The 19,963-nt window shown below is 45.5% G+C and overlaps 1 protein-coding gene across 2 annotated transcripts in view; it reads right to left on the reverse strand.

The window, feature by feature from the left end:
• The window catches only part of LOC121458907 (cyclin-dependent kinase 14), a 530,655-nt gene extending 512,608 nt beyond the window's left edge, over window positions 1-18,047 (reverse strand). For both annotated transcript variants that reach the window (XR_005975885.1, XM_041668286.1), the window contains exons 1-2: window positions 17,797-18,047; window positions 11,555-11,586 (exon numbers count right to left, since the gene is read on the reverse strand). Coding sequence is in view for 1 of the 2 variants with exons in the window: in XM_041668286.1 (XP_041524220.1) it covers window positions 11,555-11,586; window positions 17,797-17,887 (123 nt within the window). In the remaining variant the exon portion in view is untranslated. The remainder of the gene's footprint in view (window positions 1-11,554; window positions 11,587-17,796) is intronic.
• Window positions 18,048-19,963: the final 1,916 nt, after the last annotated feature.

The raw sequence follows: 19,963 nt of genomic DNA on the forward strand, positions 1-19,963 counted from the left end.
CAATAGGTTGGGTGTAGCTTGATTCCAAAAACTGTCCTATCGGGGTTGGAGAGAGGGCTCAGTATTTAAGAGCACTTGATGCTCTTGCAGAGGACGTGGGTTTCTTCCCCAGCACCCACACGGTAGCTCACACCTGCAAGCTGCTGCAGTTCCGGTGTACCACCACCCTCTTCTGGCCTCCTTGGCCCCCTGCAGGCACATGGGACATATAAATTCAAGCAAATATTCATACAGATGAATAAATAAATAAATAAATAAATAAATAGGTAAAGCTTTTGTGGTGTTCTATTTACTGCAAAAAAAAAAATCCACTCAGTCTTTCAAACATTTTTATTGAAAAAACTCGAAGACAGTATATTTGTTCATGTTTTCCCCTCCGATTTCTATCAGATACTCCCCACCTCCTTACTCACAACTTTACATTCTTTCTTTTTCTCTTTCTCTTTAAAATAATAAAAACAAACAAAACTGAAAATCAAAGTCATACTCAGCATCATGCCTTGTTGGAAACGGCTACTCAAACGCTGGGGTTGCAGCCAAACACAGGCAGTCTCTATGGGAACTCTGTCCTTTACAGCAGTGTGCCGTACATCACCCCGTACCTACGCAGTGTTTCTCCTGCAGGGCATCCAGAGAAGATGCTACTCCGGAGGTGGACTCCAGGCAATGTGGTCAGAGTAATACGGGGATGCAGGACATGAGCACAATGGCTCAGCCAACAGTGAGGACGCGCAGTCAATGTCAGTCACACAGGCTCTCGTGTTTGCATCTCCCAGTAACTACTCAGAAATCCGTGGTGCGCTTCGCAAAGTACATGTTTGCTTTTTTTCTCGCTATGACTAAAGCACCTTCGGGTGCACATGTAACACATCATTTAGACAGAGTTATGAGAACCTCCTGGGGAGGTCCCAGACTCAATTAAGGCGTCTGCGCACAGGCCATGTGTTATCAAGCCTTTTGCACACCTGAACCCCAATATCTAATGACCCAAGGATCCTCATTCGTCAGAGACTTAATAGTCTGCCTCTTAAGGAGGAGAGGTGAGGACTATGGGACGTTCTCCATCATAGCCACTCGAAAGCAATCGAAAGCGAGCCAGGGAGCTGAAGCTGAAGACGGAAAACCAACAACGGCCTATAACACAAAAGGATTTATAATCCTAACAAACAAGTTTATCTCATCAATCTTCATTTCTTCTTTATCTGCAATTCATCTAGATTAATGAAAAATGTTTCCAAGAAAATAAGAAAATTCATTGTATCTGACGTAGAATGATTTCCCTTTGTTAAAAATTTCTGCATAACTAGAAACTGACTTAGCTTTTCTTTTGGTTAAGGCTCCTGGAATATTAATTTGGCATCAAACGGTATATCCTGTAGCACTAAGAAAACCCAATGTTCTGAATCAAAACTCAGACATCGCGTTCTAAAATTACGTCATTCTAAAAAGTTCAGATTGCACATGAGTGTAGCAACACCCACCTTCTGTTTCTTCCCAGTACGTCAGCAGCAGGTACTTAAAGAAGACCCCTGGCCATTTTCATCACTTGCAGACACTTAAAGGATACAAAAAGCCCCAGCACCAACTCTGGCTATCTCCAAGCATAGCATCAAGGTTTGAGTAGAGTCAGGCCCTGAGAGGCCTACACCCCAATCCTCAGGGGATAGGTAGAGAACTCTCTCTCTTCCCCCTCCCCTCCCAAGAGCCACTGTGGCTTCATAGCCCCCGTGTCATAAAACAGAATAAATAAATACCCAGAGAAAACTAAGTTAGACTCACTGTCTGGCCTTAAAAGAAGAACTAAATTATAGGGGCATATTTCAGTTTGTTTCCACCAAAGCATACGCTAGGAGTGATAAGATTATGACTGACATATTCTCATTGGCAAACCCTGGGACGTCGCAAGTTTGTGGTATTATAATTACAACTCTGTCCCCTTCTTTCCCTTCCCAAAGAACCATTAAAATACACTGAAAGACTGGCATCAATCTGCTATATTTTTTAAAGAAGATGAATTGCACGCTTCAGCCTTTAAACTGACTGGGACACAGAGCTGCGTAACACGTTCGAGGGATAGCAGGACACCATCCAAACATCACGCCATATAGACTCCTCACATGTGGAGGTCCTAGAACTGAAAAAGAGCTAATAAGGACATGGAATTGAGCATTCAAACACTCCCTGAGTTCTCCGCCTCTTTCAGTACCTACATGTAATGTTTATATGTTTTAAGCTGAATGTGATATGCAAACCCAGCACTCAGGAAGCTGAAGCAGGAAGAGCACTATGAATCCAGGGTCATCCTAAGCGACACAGCAAATACCATGCTAGCCAGGGCTATACAGTAAGACCTTGTCTCAAACAAAACAGAGGAAAAAGCATTTTTATCACTGAGAAGACAAATGTGAACTTTCCTGGGAATTCAACTACATATTGTTGAAATATTTTTCTCTCTTTTATCTGCTCATAAAAACCCTAAAAGATTTTTAATACATTCTTTCTATACATAAATAAATATGTGTATATGACTTAATATTGTACAATTTGGACTAGGTATTTTAAAAGTATATGAAGGGCTGGAGAGATGACTCACCAGCTAAGAACACCAGTTGCTCTTCCAGCAGACTTGGATTTAATTCCCAGCACCCACATGGCGACTCACAACTGTCTATAACTCCAGTTTCAGGGGCTTCAGCGCCGCCTTCTTCTAGCCTCTCTGGGCACCAGACATACATATGTTATACATGCATACATGAAGGCAAACACTCATACTCACAAAATAATAAAACAAATTTTAAACAATAAAAATATATGAAGAAAACTATCTCCTTATTTTAAAAATTACTGTGTAATAAATGCCACTGACATTAATTCACGTCATTGGGAAAAACATTTTAAGAAAACCCCTAGGCTTCTGTGCTCTAAAAAGAAGTAGTTAACAAAATAGCTAATAAAACTCAATATTAAGAAAAAACAAATGCTAAAGCTAAATAACAGATAAAAATAATGAGAAATAACTATATATTAAAAATAAAAAAAAACAGACTCACCAGGGGGAATGTATTGCTTTTATTGTTGTCATAAAATGTTGAAAATGCTCATTTAAGAAACTTAAAAATATCAATATGGCCTTAAAAAAGAAATTTGTAAAATAAACCTGCTGGTTCAAATGGTGTGTGATTATATCTTCAGAAATGTGAAGAATAAGAATAAACACATTTGTTTTCGTTTTAGAAATCAAATGTAGACCACAGATTCAAGACCTGAGAAATTCCTGAGACTCCTCACCCTTGACTGGTGACCATCGTGTTTGCTGCTATGAGATTACACAGACACTCAATACTCCATAAATGGGTGTTTCAAACACCACCTGCTCAAGAAATACACAAGTACGTATGCAACGCGGAAACTCTTCCAGTGTCAAAGGCCAGCTTTCCACACACACAGCTGAGGTAGGCAGGAGGGGAGCACTCCTGAAGGCAGGAGCGGAGCACTCACCCTCTCAGAGACACAGCTGCAGTCTGGTGAGCCTGCAGGCAGAATGGTGATGCTCAAGGCAGCGACATGACACTGCTTGGCTTTCGATGCCTGTTAGCTCTCTTGTCTTCTCCAAAATGAAGGTGACTAACTCCCCCAAATGTCATACATTTTGCATTTCATGGCATGTTCTTCCCCTCTGACTCGGTACAGGGCTACTCAGACATTCCAGCCACTGGCCGGGACGAGACATAATTATGGTAATTATGTCTACCATAATTAGGGAGATGGCATTTGATCTGATCAAACATTTTTAGAATAGAAATCCAAAAAACACAGAAAGTTTTAAGCATGCAAAATTTAAACTAAATTTCCAACAAGAGAATTAAGGAGAATTGAAGCTCTTTTTGCGAATGATGCAGGATGATATACTTGGAATACAATGACTTCTAGACTTCTGCTATAATAAAACAATAGTTCGTAGGTTCCTGTGCATCTCAGCTAGGCTTACCATTGCTGTGACAAAACACCATGACCAAAGGAGGTTGAGGAAGGAAAGGTTTATTGGCTTATGCTTCCACATCACTAGAGGAATTCAGGACAGGAACTGGAGCCAGGAGCTCATGCAGAGGTCATGCAGGAGCCCTACTTATTATCTTGCTACTTATGGATTGCTTTCTTATAGTACCCAAGAACTCCCAGCCCAGGGATGGTACCACCCACAATGTCTAGGCCATCCCTCATAAATCACTAATTAAGAAAAGTCCCTACAATCTGACCTGCAGCCTGATCTTATAGAGGCATTTTTCTTAGTTGGGGTTCCCTCCTCGCTGATAACCCTCACTTGGGTCAAGCTGAGTTAAAACTAGCCAGCACACTGCGATCCACAGCATCTAAGGTGAAAATGTACTGCTGTGATTGGGATAATAAAAAGCTGAACAGCCAACAGCTAGGCAGGAGGAGATCACCACAGGAAGAAGTCCATGAGACCTGGAGGGAGCTGGACATACAGAAGGAAAGAAGGTAAAAAGCCATGCGGCTAAACCTAGATTGATATGCTTGGGGTTAATTTAAGTTCTAAGAGCTAGTGGGACAAGTTTTCATAATTAACAAGAAGTCTCCCTGTCATTATCTGTGAACTGGTGGCCCAAAGAAAAACCAGTCTACACAGGCATGATCACAGAGAAAAAACAAGATAATGCAGAATATTCCTATAAAACAGAACAAGACTGAAAAACGCCAGGAGAGGCTGCCTGATAAACAACTCAACATTTACCTCTCTGAGTCCGACTAGATGGAGGCCAGAGCAAGCGCATATCCAAAGCCTGACACAAAACAGGCAGCCATAAACACCAAATGCATGAGTCTTTACAGAGGGGACATTTGGGCAAGGCTGAAATGGAGGAACAGTGGAGTCGTGGGAGCAAAGAGGAGCTGAGATAAAGCAGGTGGCAGTTACAGCACGGAACTGACGCGGTGGCAGAGGCGATGACAATGAGGGCACCAGAACAGGGATAAATGGCCGCCAGGCACCGCGAGGCAGGAATGGAATTGACTGTGAAAAGCCTTGAAAGTCAAGCCAGGAAAGTGAACTTGAATTTGCGGCTGACAAAGACCTTTAAAGGTGGGGGTATAAGGACACAATTTGTATGGGAGATCTTACGTCGGGCTGGAACAGGAAGGAAGCCACAGACAGGATAGTCAGTCAGAAGACAACCACCAGGCCAGGCAAGAGATGCTGAAATTGTGCGTCCGAATTAGTGGTGGGAAGCAAGGGAACTGAGGGAAGAGAGCCAAGTCAGTGCTTGCATGAGGGGCTGGAGAGCTTAAGGCTCCCAGCCTGGATATCACACAGCTGGGAAAGCCAGTTTCTAAGTTACAGAAGAGAGAAAGTGTAGGGTTGGGGACCACAGGAATTACTAATATTTTGTGTGCACTGAGACCAGGATGGCTGGAGAATACAAAGGCAGAAACATCTAACTGTGTAGCTGGATATCCAGCGCAGAGTTTGGAACAGGAAGCTGAGCCAGACACTCTGGTGTGACTATAATAGCGGGGTAGCCAAAAGCAAGGCACAGACGAGACACTCAATGAGAGCATGAGAAATGATCTCAGAGGCTCCTGTTACAAAAGAAAAGAGGGCTAGAGAAGCACAGTCAGAGCCTGGGCAAAAGTGCTAGGAAAGGGGGTGACAGAAAAGACAGAGTGGGAAACGTGGGCTGGGGGAGACGAGAGAAAGTGGCCTGAAGGAGGAGAAACAGAACACAGAGAGTCCTCTGAAGTCCAGGCTGGTGTAGGCGGCGTCTGTGGGAAGGCAGTGAAGATCCTAACAAGACTGAGTACTTGAAGAAAAGGAAGGCTGCAACTGTTGATCTCTGTCCACTAAAAACTCACAGGTCTAAGCTTTGACTCTGTTATTTCTGAAGTGACCTTATTTAGGAAGGAGGAAAAAAAAATGTTGCTAATATAATTACATTAAGAGGAGGCTACCCTGGAGCTGATCAGGCACGTGAGCAATCTGAAAGATGCCGGATTTTTTTGTGGGGGGGTGGGGGGGGGTGGGGGGGGATGAAAAAGTTAGTGCCAGTGATTGCTATGCAGAGGTAGAAGGATCCTGAATCCAAGGATAGGTTACATAGTAAATCCCAGTGGAAGGAAGAAGGGAGAGAGAGACTGAAGGACGGAGGAGGGAGGGGGAGAGAAACAAACACTCTGAGGGAAGATGACATAAAGAAACCAGAAGAATCCAGCATCCACAAGCCAAGGAGAGGGAGCTAAGGAGAGCTCCTTCTCTCACAGCTTGTAGAAGGCACTAACTTTGTCAACATCCTGATTTCAGACTTCTGATCGCCAGAAACGTGTGTTGTTGAAGCCACCCGATTTGCCTCACTTTGCTCAGAGAGCCCTAAGAAATGACTCTAGAGACAAGGAGCAGGGCTGAGGGGAGCGGGAAGGTCCGCGACACAGCTACGCGTACAAAGGCCTGGCTGCTCAGCTGCTTGAGGTTGCAGCAGTAGCAGGAACTGATAGATGTATTTGCAGAGGGATTTCCTCAAGCAGTCCCTGGCAGCCACGAGCTGAGAGGAGAAGACAGGTCAAAATCTACGCTCAGAGAGATTACAAATGACAGACAAAGGGGCACACCACTGATAGCACTGTCAGGAGACAGGGATGCCCAGGGTGAGAGGAAACAAGGAAAGGCAACGGGGCAGAGCTGCATCAGTGGGACTGGTGCCAGCAAGAACAGGGGGGAACCGCAAAAATGCAGGAATGAGCAGGAAAGACTGGCCCACTTCTCTGGAAGCTAGGTGAACAGGAGGTGGCTTGGTACTCCAGGCGGTGAGTGTGGACAGCCGAATGCCAGCTGTAGACCCACAGACCCTGGGAGGCCATGACAGAGAGAGCTACAACGACTGGAAAACAGTGCAGGAGCACCCCCGCACCCCAGCGCGCTGTTCTCATGAAGTCAGTTACTGCTACAGCTATTATCTCGAGCATTGTGTCTTTATATGAGTAACAGGGACCATGCTCTAGACTGGAAGTTAAAGGTGTACACTGTCCCCATCTATCCCCAAGAATTATTACAGCCAATATAGATTGTAAGGTGGTCTCTAAAATAGACTCCTGGGTACTCACAGATGAGATTTTAAAAATGAAGATTTTTATATATTTTGTATACATTTCCCTTGGATTTCAAGAGTGAAATAGGTGAAAAGTATCCACATCACTCCTGGGAGCTCCTCTGGGTTACAAACATGACAGAAGCAGGCACGGCGAGAAGGCTCAGACACTGTGAGGTTTTTCACCACAAAAGAGATGAATTATTTGGATGGGAATACCATCCTCAAAATGAAGCGCTTCACACCTCAAAGATCTATCTCAAGCATTCAAGTTTCTGTACTTCCCATCCATAAGCCAAGGAGGGGCAGCATTTTGCAGCAGGACAAAACAGAACTACACAGCTTTTCTCATTAATCAATAACAACTCATGAACTGCTGTAACTTCGGAAGTTTCTAATCCTTTCTATGTGAATTCACTCACGTTTACTGAAGCTTTTGTCTCCAACATGCAAGACTTTGTATATGTTAGTTTTGCATACAATCATTAAATATAAACAATGCATACAATTATTGAACAATATTAGTAAACAATAATAATTGTATTCTCTTATCTTTTGTATATTAGGTATCATAATTCGTCAAAAAAATCATTAAACATAAAACTGAGATTCCGTATGAAGGCATGGTGTAGGTTCACCAAGACATTCCAAAGTTCTACAGATTCTCCCACACTGACTGACAGGTCACCACAGTGTCACCACCAGGCCCCATAGAAACAATGGCATAAGAAACCAGCTTTCTTTTACCTTCTTTCTAGTTGATTTGTTCCCCTAGTATGTACCTATCTAGTTCCTTCGTTTTAGCCATGTATGGCACCAAACCCTGCGGATCCAAACTTCTATTGGTTGTGGAAGTAAGCTTAAAACTTGAAGAGGGAAGAAAGTCTCTGGAAATCCTAAAACTGGTTAGTTCATTCAAAACTTATAGATTCAGCTCACAGTTCATAAACTGGCTACCATTTTACTCAGGGTCCAAATAAATGCACAACGAAGGAAGGGCTGATGACCATCCTGAAAATTTCCGGTCTCCAACTACGAGGGGTTTCAGCCACACCCACTATCTATCAACACAAATGTCTGAAGTCCTCAACACTTAACTGCAAGCTAGTCACATGTAAACACACACTCACACACACACACACACACACACACATAAATACACACACATGATCTACTTTACATAATTTATGAATACAATTTCATGCTGTTTTGAAAATCAGCAGAGTATAACAGTCAGAGATTAAATAACTAAAGCATATTTTTTCTCTCCATCGTTCAAGGTCAAACATTCCCACACACCGGAAAGGAATCTTCACACTAATCTCGGAGTAGCACCCACACTCCTGTGGCCAGGCACTTTCTGGCGCTCCCTCTGATAAGGAGCCTGAAGCTTGTAAACTCCGAGTCGGGAGAGAACAGCCACACCTTGCCGCATAGCTAAGATACTGACCCAGCCCTCCAGCTGCCGGACTCCAGACTCAAATAAATTCCAGGAGACTATAGAGACCGGATTCGAACATGAGGCCAACATGAGGCGAGGTAAACAGCCAGGAACCCACACATTCAAGAAAACTTCTACTAGACAATCTGAAAATGATCCTCAAAAAAACTGTTACTTCCCATCTATATGAGCACATATCCAGCTCCTCTTAGATTCCAGTAGACTTTTTAAAATTATTTATTTTATTCTTTATATGCATTGGTGGTCTTGCCTGCATGTGTGTCTGTGTGAAGGTGTCAGAACTCCTGGAGTTGCAATTACAGACAATGGTGAGCTTCCATGTGGGTTCTGGGAATTGAGCCAGGGCCATCTCTCTACTTCCTCCATATGAAAGTCCCCGGCGGAGGTAACTTTGCTACTTAGAATCCCACACTAGAGCCCAGAGCACTTTTGAAGAGTGCAGTCTAACTGCTGGTTTACAAATGAGAAGACCAAGACTAAGACTACATTAAGAACCTGCCTGAGTAGCTAAGCAGTGGCCGATAGAAGTCTTGCCGTCTCAGCTCATCCCTCTGCTCCCGCAGCAGACAGTCGCTCACTCTAACGCACCCTTACTGAATGGGAGCCACATGCAGTGTGCCCAAGGGTGACAAGGGTGAGCGAGGCATCCACTTGGAGAGGATAAAAAATGGTGGATTTTAAATAGTGCTCTCACCATCTTAATTTGAAAATCATTACACAGTCTTACATGAAATTTTAGTGGTATATCTGAAATGAAATCTCCTCCATAGCCTTAATTTTTAATTGAAATCTTCCATCGCCCCTGTAGCTCTTCCAACTAAAGAGGGTAGATCACCACAGTTAGCACATCAATGAAGATGCCCTTGGTGACAGCAGCAGAGATGATCCACACTCTGCCAGTTCCAGCACGCCAGACAGTCTTCTAAGAGCTTTATATACATTAATTTATGTAATCCACTCAAGCCGTCTGAAAGGAAGCTGCCAGCATTGTGCAGACCTGTGCAGAGAGGAGCAGTAGCTCAGCTGCAGGTGCACTAGCATCAGCCCCCGGCACGCCTGCATCACCCCTACCCTCCTAGATCAAGACCCTATGCTTTCCTTAACGAGCTGAAAATTACTCCGGCCCTCTGCATCATAATGTGCTCATCTGTGAAATGCCGAAATGCCAGGATGGAGAAGTAACGGTTTCTGCCACTCCTCTGGGTCTAGCATTCTATGACTTTCTGATTAACAATGTTAAAAAAGAAAAAAACAAACAAACCTCTGTGCTGTGAAAGAAGGAAAATACTGTGTGGGAGCTGGTGATGACTTTGTCCCAAACGGCAGAACGTCTGATTCTACAGAAGTTTCAGAATAAGATTACAGGATTATTTGCAGCTGTGACATCCTTATACACTCCTCTGTCCAGACTCTCGCTTATGCGCTTGTTTACACAAATGTACGCGCGCGGCTGTGAAACAGACTAACACCATACAAGAAAGGAGGTGGTTTGTTTGTTTTGTTTGTTCGTTTGTTTGTTTTGTTTTCTAATTCCGTACACTGACGGGAGGAGCCTATGAGGACATGGAGAAATACGCCATGGCTTAAAGGAGAAAAGGGCTATAATAATGGGTTATGGTTTTAAAACCTGGAGGAAAAAGCAAGAATATTCAACAGTGGTTATATCGGGAGAGCAGGACGGAAGAGTTTTAGCCTCCTCTCTTTCCTGAAGTCTCTCTTTATGGAGACTTAAATTACTCCCATAAATTACAGGGGAGGCTTTTCTTTATAAAGAAAGAAAAGGTGCCCAATAGTCTCACTCTTGACTCCTGAATAAATACTCACTTGAAAACAGATATCTCAGTAACGAAACGGTAGAAATTCCAGAAATACAGGTTTAGGGGAAACTAGTAATATCTACTAGGATGAAAAAGGAAAGTTTCTTTTCTTCCTTCAAGACTAGAGAAATTAATCTTAGGAGGATGGTCCAGGAACGCTGTCTGGGAAAGTTGTTTTGGACTTCAGTAACCTGCTTTATTGAGCGCGGACCAGGAAAGTTGGAACAGGTGCAGCGATGAAGCAACAGATCATGAGAGACAAATGGCGCTGGCCCCGTCCAGAAATCCTGGCCTGCAGCAGGCTCGCCCTGAGTGGCCCTCCCCGTAGAACAGGACCAGCACGTGGCCAAAGGGACATTCCCTGAGCACATATGTTCTTGCCTCACTACAGTGGAGGGGGGAGGATTGCCAGCACCTTTCATGGAATCTGAGCATGTTAAACAATCAATGCCAACCACTCTATGCATTCATGAGGCTGTGGGGTAAGCACGAGGTGTAGAAACATCTCTGTTTACATGTAACTACACACAACGGACACGGCACAACCCGTTCATAACATCCACGTGACTGGCCTTATATGTGTCCCATGAAATATTTCCCTCGACGACGCCCTGGAAACAGTAACAACAGCTCAGGAAAGCACAATTTTAAAATCCTATTCAGAATGCTTTGTTACCTAGGAACGTAGGCATTTTCTTTACCACTTTGTAGCGAGTGAAGAGAGACCCAGCTGATCCCGAAAGAGCAGGGAAACTGGAACAGAAAAAGTCACCTCCTCCTTCGGGAGCGTTGCAGACAATCTGCGGCATCGGCACATCACGCCCTGATTCAGCAAGGTCTGCAAAGGAGCCTTACTGCCCGACTTACCCACAGCTCTGGACTGGCCCCACACACGCGTGTGTGTGGCTCCTCAGGCTACACCATTAGAGGGAAGGCAGCAACACAAAGGCCGCATGTGTCTTTTGTTTACTGATTCAGACACACCTCTGGTGATTACTACAACATTCAAATGACTATTTGAGACTGGAGACTAACATGGGGTAACAAAAGAAACAAATGTTGTCTCTCATTACTTATGGGTTTTTCCCGGTTTCTTAAGTTATCTTTCCTGTTTCTAAGCACGAAGTTGGCCCCTAGGACCTATCCACCTTTGCGTGAGAGGAAGAGATTCGGCCTACCTCGTCAAAGGCGCTGTCATCTTTCTTCAGAGCTAAAAAAGAAAGAGAAAGGAGACTGTTATTGTGATGCCTCCCAAAGAGAATCTAAGTCCCGGGAAGGAGAAACGGGGTGCAGGACAATGTTTTCATCTCAGAAAGCAAAACTGTGCCCCTATCTGAGTAACGGTGCCATGATATAAATACAAGAACTGCAAATGAGGGCGGGAACAGCGCAGCATGCGTCTGTGAAAGACTTTTCATAAATATGTAAATGAAGCATTCCTGGAAATAAGGAAGAGAAGCCCCCATGACTTTCACTACCGCTTCTGCGGCAGAACATGCTTTAATAGAAGTATAAGAGGAACACAAAGTAATCTCAAACAAATTTCCTCTGTGTATCCTCCTGTGTGCTGTGTGGACCTCCCACGCCACTTGTGAGGATAACAAACACTCCACACAGTGTCAAAGTGATATTTTTTTTTTTTTTTGGTTTTTCGAGACAGGGTTTCTCTGTGGTTTTGGAGCCTGTCCTGGAACTAGCTCTTGTAGACCAGGCTGGTCTCGAACTCACAGAGATCCGCCTGCCTTTGCCTCCCGAGTGCTGGGATTAAAGGCGTGCGCCACCACCGCCCGGCTCAAAGTGATATTTTAATGCAAAGGAAAGTTTGTGCGTGGTAATAAAAAAGCCAGGCATTATCAAATGAGCACTGTGTGGGATAGGAGACGTAATTCAAATTTTAACATGATGAATTTTTTGAAAATGTTTCACAGAAACTAACAAATACCTCAGATTTATCTTCTATACACTTAACCTTGGAAATGAAATTTGATCTGACTCTAAAGAAAAAGGAAAGAATACAGCACATAGTTGTCAAATACTGGTTAATTAAGTCCTGTAGCTACAACGTTTCACAGAGATGAGAAAGCACAAAATAGCTCCTTTCTCTGACACTACCACTTGCAGAAATGTTTCACATCTACAAAATCCTGCCTAGGTGTTTACAGGCCTATACTGGATGGTCCTAGCCTGGATGAAAAGGCTTGGGTATCCATTGCTTGAGAGGTCGTGCTCTGATAAAAGCAATGAGAAGCAAATTATTCTGGCAATTAAATCCTGAGAAATTAGTAAGTCTAAGCAGAAACTCCTTAGCAAAAAGTTATATACTGTAGCTATGTGGTGTCCGGTGTGGTGTACTGCCATGTGATTTTTGAGACAAGGTCTTATTCTGGAACCCAGTTCGGCCTGGAACTAGCAGCAATCCTCCTGCTTCAGCTTTCCAAGTGCTGGGATTACAGGCTTGAGCCACCATGCCTGGCTTTCTAGCAATCTTGAATCTTTCTAGCAATCTTGATCTTGCTCTGCTTTAGATCATAAATTCGTCTTCGTAAAAGGTCCAGAAGAATGTAGCCGTGGTGCTCAGCCAGCAGGTGCAGGCTGACCAAGGCAGCTAAGACACCTAGTTCTTAGTCTTCCCTTCCATCCGAAAACACACTGCCCGCCTTCATCACTAGGTAACAAGCTGCCCTGAATTAAAATGAAAGGAGGGTCCTTGTCCCGGCCTCAGTGGCTGCTCCTGAAATCGGCCACATGCATATTTTCACCCCAGAATTGTCACCATACACTAAACCTGAAAGAGGGAAAGGAAGAAGGCCCTAGCTGACTCTACTGGCTAATCTTCACCAGAATGTAACTCCTAATCTCAAAACTCTCAAGCCCAGCCAGCAAAGGTGAGTCTTTCAACTAATATGCTTGTCTGACGAGGCCATTACCAAACATTAGTGACGCAAACATAAACAAATTTCTCCACTTTTCAAAAGGATGAGTATTTTAGACTAGCACTGCCTTCAGACACGAAGTACCATATGAGCACATAATTACAGTTCCGGCTCATCCATCAATCAGTTAGCAAGAGGGAAGAAGCCACGTCATGAGCCTTGCAGATGCGTGACTCAGAAGACAAACTTTCGAAAATATTTTATCTACTGCGGCCACTGCAAAAGTGCTGGAAGTTTAGACACCTGTCTTCTCAAGCAAAGATGTCCTGCAGCCGACGCTGTCCCATCAGGGTTGGAAAACAAGGAGTGGAGGCGAGAAAAGAATGAAGTGGGGTGAGGGATTCTCAAACATTCACACCAGCCCACTGCTCCCTTCTTCGTTCTGACAGCTTCCCACCATTCTTAACTATAAAGGGTGGGTCTAAGATTACACAGAAAGGGGGGAATAAAGAAAAAATTATAGGTGTATTTGATAAGCAACAAAGGTCTCTCTGCTGAATGATACGGTCAGGCCCTGTGTGCCACAGGGAAGAACAGATTTAGACTCAACAGATACCTTACATTATTAGATTAACACCTGACACAGTTTTCTCTAAGTATTGCATCCTTGCCCTAAAAAGCAGTTAACAGTAAAACAAAGACCACGATGTCCTTGCCAGATAGCTATCAAGTCACTGATGATAAACTCTGACCTACACATGCACATAACATCTTGTTATTGATTACATTCTCTGATTGTCATTAATCATTTATGTAAATGTAAAACCACAATTGTCCTCAAGGATATCGTGGGACAACAGGCAGATTGTGCTACCCTGGCTTAACAAAAGGATAAATAGGAAGTCATTTAATATGATCAGACAGTCTATCTGGTCCTCAGTTCAGACACAGCTCCTAAAAGGCTTCCCACTCCTCCCCAAGCACAGAGGCAAGATTCTGCGGTGTCCTCCACTGGCGGGTTCGCTAACCTGCACTACAGAATTTCCCACTGAATGGTGGGACTGCCCATTCACTAGCCTGTCTTCCAGCCACACTGTTCACTAACTGCAGAATCTAGCTCCAGAAGGCACACGGTAATATGTGGGGTTAGCGAGATCTACCTCAGAGGCAAAGAGAGAGAACCTCATAACTTGATATACACTAGTGTTTTCATAAATAAAAACCATATGTATTTCTATGTAAGAATCATAAACACAGATTCCATTACCAATGATAGCCCCTCTGACCCCGCCCCTCTCTCATGCTAGGCACTGAGCTCAGGGCCTCACACATCCTGGGAAAGCTCTTACCACTGAGATAAACTCCCAGCCCCAAATTAAAATCTCTTATAGCTTCTTCGGGAAAGAATACAGGACAACAGTTAAGAGTGTGTCTGAACTTTTAACTTTATATCTCTCCCTCTTCTCAGAGCGGCTCATCACTGACAATCAAATCTAGAAATGTACACCTCTGGCAGAAGGCAACAAACCCACAGGAATTCAGCCTAAACCACGGCTTCCTCTTTTCACCCACCACATCCTTTAAAGAAATGGCATACATGGGTTCTTCTCAAATATCAAACATAAACTTCCTTTCTCCTGGGAAGAATCCAAACATGTTTGAAGGAACGTCATAGGACCCAATCATACAGACACCTCATAGCCTTCATCTGCCTGAACCTCCCTGCAAACCTCAGGGAATCTCTGTGAGTTCAAGGCCAGCCGGATCTATAGCGAGTTCCAGGACAGGCTCCAAAGCTACAGATAAACCCTGTCTTGAAAAAAAAAATTCCAGGGGAAAGACAGGCTGTAGCAGAGTTCAGCTATCTAACAATGAAGCTCCTGTCTGCTCAGCTAGCCTAAAAGTCCTAAGTGGGAAACAGGAGGGAATCGTATTAGACAAGAATAGCGATTCCTAAATAGTGACCACACTGACGTCACTGAGCAGGAAGCTGTGAACACTCACTGTGAAATGGACAGTTGACCGTAGAATTCAATCACACTCGTCTTATACGGGAACTCCAGCTACACTGGAGTCATTGCCTAGCAGATGGCATACTTAGAGCCCTGTGGCTTGAAACCCAATGTGTTTGATCTGACCTTTTATAATATAGTAATCTCAGATCAGTTGTGTTTGGGGAAGATGGTAACCAGTTAGCATCATCTATGATGTATGAGAATGCAGGCCTTTAAGTGGATTACTGGTTGCCCAAGTCGAGCGGGACAAGAGATGGCCAGGCCCAGCTTGGTCCAATTCTACCCCGATTTCCGGCTGCTATAGGACAAATCTGTCAGCGCTTCTCTTTTCCTTGCTTTCTACAGAGTCACGCCAGTATGGTCTGGGCCTGACGACGACAACACGGTGTAGACATTTATTGAGTCCACACTGCGCGTCACACAAGACATCGAATCGTTATTTCACTAAATGCCAACAAACAAATTGAAAACTGAGACTCAGAAAAGTTGAGAAACCTATCCAAGGTCACTGAGCTCAGACTGGCAATTCCAGGAACCCCATCTGATGCACAGGCCACATTCCCTGCACAAACTCTCATTCCATTGCCTTTAGCTCCTCAAAAACTCCTTCGGTCATCAGAATGACCAAAGTTCACTGCCTCTGAGTGTGAAGAAAAGCAGAGGAGAACAATACGCGTTCGGCAGTGCTGTTTCTAATAAACACCCTGGCTTTGGTGCACACCCAACATTAAAATCACTTAAAAATACCAATAATTTCTTTCACAATATATCACAGTATGATCCACTCTTCTGAGTCACAGGTCCTCTTTCAATACACGACATAGCTGTACTATTTCCTGAAGCCTGCATGTAATCGCCACATAATCATAGAAGGCATTTGTGAGAAGAGTTTGATTCAAAAGGAGTTTTCCCATCACTGAATCTCAATAATCTAGGAAGCCCAATTAACTGTAATACCTATTTGCCAATATTGCAGTTACCCCAAATTTTAGTGATTGGCCATCAAACCCTAAAATTATTTAAATATACAGTATTTCTCTATTAATGCCCTTGGTTTCTTACTGAGACTCAACTGCAATGAATTATTTAACACAAAACTGGAGGGGCTCCAACGGAATCATTAGCATTAGTAAATATCTAGTTGATGCGCTTCAGAACAGGCCCTAATGGACTCCAGAACCCGCATGGGCAGTGATTTGGGCCCAGCACGGAAACATCCTTGTGAATAACGCACAGGACTGCACACCTCACTCTCCACTCCTCTGGGCTTCGAACTTCATTTCAATAGAAGACTCCACACTGGAATGCCTAATCCACAAGAGTGAGTCTGTGTGCATTCAAACACAATATGGAAATGCTGGATTAATCTGGCTTCTACACATAACTTTGAGTGTTCTCAGAAATAATATTAACAAATTGGACCAAAATAATGGTAATAATAATTAATATTAACAATAATAAGCTTGACCAAATGTTTACTTTCACTTGAAGACAGTTTGCATGCATGGACAGACAGCTGACAGTCACTGGCACATCAGTGTTTTAAGGAATTAGCTTGTTTATGATTAATTAACACTTTCATGGACATGATCACAGCGAACCAAAGGCCAGAAGGTACGCTTGGACACTCTGATAGGTTTGTCTGAGGCTCTGTGGGAATCTCTTGCTTGGCACAGTTACCTGTGTCAAAGAAAGTTATGACGGTTTAGGAGGCAGCTACACCTCCAGGTTAAGAGGCGCACTTCCTGCCAGTAAACCTCAAGATTAACAAAGCCATTCCACATGACACTGTTGTCCTCTTGCTGTTCCCTAGAACACGGATCTATCTTTTTAAGTATCCTAAACATTCCCTGATCTTGTTGTTGTTTGTTCTTTGTTAAGTCCGTTGCTCTTTCTCAAAGACAATACTCTGAACAGTACTACTGCAGCAGTTCAGGAGACTGATTCATAGAGTCCCCACAACTTCATAGCTCACATTTCTCTACAGCAGCTGGAAGGTTCAGCGTCCTAAGAACTGATCACCCAAACCTCCATTTATAGGACCCGAAGTAGGGAACAAAAGGTCTCAAGGTATCTGTCCCACTTCCTTTAGGTTTGGCTACGTTAAATAGCTTCAGGCACACGTCAACGTTTCAGCGATTCTCAAAGCTAAATTACTAGTTAAACACCTAATACCAAAGAGCTTTAAAAATAACAAATAACCTGGGTGGCCGCAGAACCCCTATGGCGGTGAGGACTGGGTGTCCCCTCGCGGTCCACTGCTGGTGCAAAAGATACTAGTGGCTGAGAGAAGGAACCCAAATTCAAGGCTTGGGACAGTCCACAAATGAAGCCCAGATCCTGGGGAAGAGGGAACGGCTCTCCGAGCGACATCCCCCCCCTCCCTCCCTGGTCCGCAGCTCGCCTGGAGGTGGCAGCTGCCTGGCTGGTGCTCGGAGCACGGGTGGGGGCGCGGGGCCGAGGGAGAGAGTCCGGGGACAGCCGGCAGCCCACGGGGGTGGGGTGGGGTGAGGGTCAGCGGAGCACACTCACCGATGCGGCTGAAACTCTCTGACAAAGTTCTCCTCAACTTCTTCATCCTGCCGATCTTCTCGCTCGGCTGAGGCTCAATGAGGTCGCACATCTGGGCGGCGCGGGGCCCGGGCAACTTCGCGAAACTGGTCCAGCGCGCAGCGCAGACAACGGCGAGGGCGCGCGGCAGTGCGCGGGGAAGGCGGCGCCTCGCCCTGCTCCTCCGCCTCCTCGCGGGCCACGGGCGACACGCAGCGCTCGGCCGCCTGCGGGGCTCGGGCCTGGGCCGAGGCTGGGCGCGCGGGGGCGTCTTAGGTGGTGCCGGGGGCGGCCGCCATCCCCGCCGCCCGAGGGGGCCCGCACCGCGCCGCCGCCTGCCTCATTCGTCCTCCTTTGTAAGGCAGAGCGGCGCGGCGGCCACGGCCGGCGAAAGGAGCTGGAGCGGCGGCCGGAAGAGGCGCGGGCGGCTGCGGGAGACGCTCGCGGGACAAGTTCCCAGTCCGAGGCGCAGTGCCGCCCCGAGAGCCGTGGCTCCTTTGGCCCCAGGCCTGGCGCGCGGGACCCCGGCGCGACCCGGCTGCCTCTCCGACTCCGAGGCCTCCGCCGCCCTCCTCCCTCCCTCCTGGACCCGCCGCGCCCCCTCCCGGCCGCCCGCGCTCCGGCCGCCGCCGCCGCGCTCCTCCCGCGCGCTCCACCACCCCGGCCCGCGGACTGACAGACAGATGGACAGATGGACAGACGGACGGCCCCGCTGGGCGCCGCGCAGACCCAACCCACCCGCTGCGGCGCGCTCCGTGTGGTCCCCCCCCCCCCCCCCCCCCGGGTACGAAAGGTTTGGGGAGGGTGCAAGCCCGTGCTCGCTGACCTCGGGGACCCGGTCGGGTTTAGGACAGACTTGCTTGGTCGTTTTGAATTTACAGAGAAAGTGAACGCTTTGCTCCAAAGGGAGGGAGAAGCCCCGTTTTAATGGGGTCAAGCGCAAAAGCTGAAACTGCTCCCTGGAACGTCCAGAAGTCAGGACTCCTGTGTGTCCCCCACCCCAGTCCTGTCTCTGGGTGACAGGGATATCATTGTAGGTCCGTTGATAAACAGAGTCCTCGGTCCTTGGGCTACTTACAACCTATTTTCACAAATGCCCCGTTTCTGAGTTGAAGACTCAGAGGCTAAAAGCCATGTTCACTTCCTTTCCCCACCTCAGCGAATAAACTTGAAAAATGACTAAGAGTGGCTTTTTCTAAAACCCAGGACAAACAGTTCCGGCAGAAAACACAGAGGCTTTTTTCTAATAAACTTAGTACTCCAAACGTCAGTCTCCCAGGGGAGAGCGAAGGAAGGTGGGGGAAGGCCTGGTGTACTGATTACCGGCCAGCAAAGTTCTTCTGAATAGAAACGTTAAGTAATCTTGAGTCATCTGGCTGTGTAAGTAATAGGAGCTTGTGCGGGTGTGACAATGCTGTTTGGTTTAAAGGAAGTTTTAGGGAGTTTGTGTTTTGTCAAAAGATTTTTATCTTAAAACAAAAACTAGCCCCCTGCCTTCCTTAAATTGTGAGGTAGAACGCTGATGTGCCCCACCCTGTGCTGAGCGCATTACAGGGTTTTGGTAGGTTGCCATCAATATGAGGCAGCTAGTCAGGTCGAGCCCCCAGCAGAGGAGAGAGCCAGGAATTCATGAGCAAAGTCAAGATAACTTAAACGCAAGGACGTTGAATCCTGACACCCGTATCTCGATAATAACAGAAAGCACCAAGTGTGGCCTCATAAAAGAAAAAGTTTTGACGTTTACCACTTCCTCAGACTGGTTAGAAAGTCAGCAGTTACAACTGAGTAGCGAGAGAGAGACTCGCAGGGAGAGAACCATGCAAAGAGATAAATTCTTCCAGTTAACAAGATGAAGAACTGGTCACGGGTAAGAAGTGCTGTGTGACTGCGGCCATGCTCTTGTTCGCATTGGAAGTGGTTGGTTTGAATACAGCACACAGGCCCAGTGTCGTGGCTCAGCGGTGTTTGCCCTCAAATGCTTGTGTTATGTGTTTGTGTGTGTGTACCAGCACATGCATGTGTGTTGTATCTGTTTGACCTCTCCTATACTGATTTGTTCAAAAATGCAATTACTTCTTAAATTACCATCTATGCATACAGAGCTAATGTATATGACCAGTTTTTAAAATAACACAAACTTGCATGGGTA

Source organism: Microtus oregoni, unplaced genomic scaffold (genome assembly GCF_018167655.1).
Source record: "Microtus oregoni isolate MIOR12 unplaced genomic scaffold, Mior012 000018F_ref0000195, whole genome shotgun sequence".
Classification (NCBI taxonomy): domain Eukaryota; kingdom Metazoa; phylum Chordata; class Mammalia; order Rodentia; family Cricetidae; genus Microtus; species Microtus oregoni.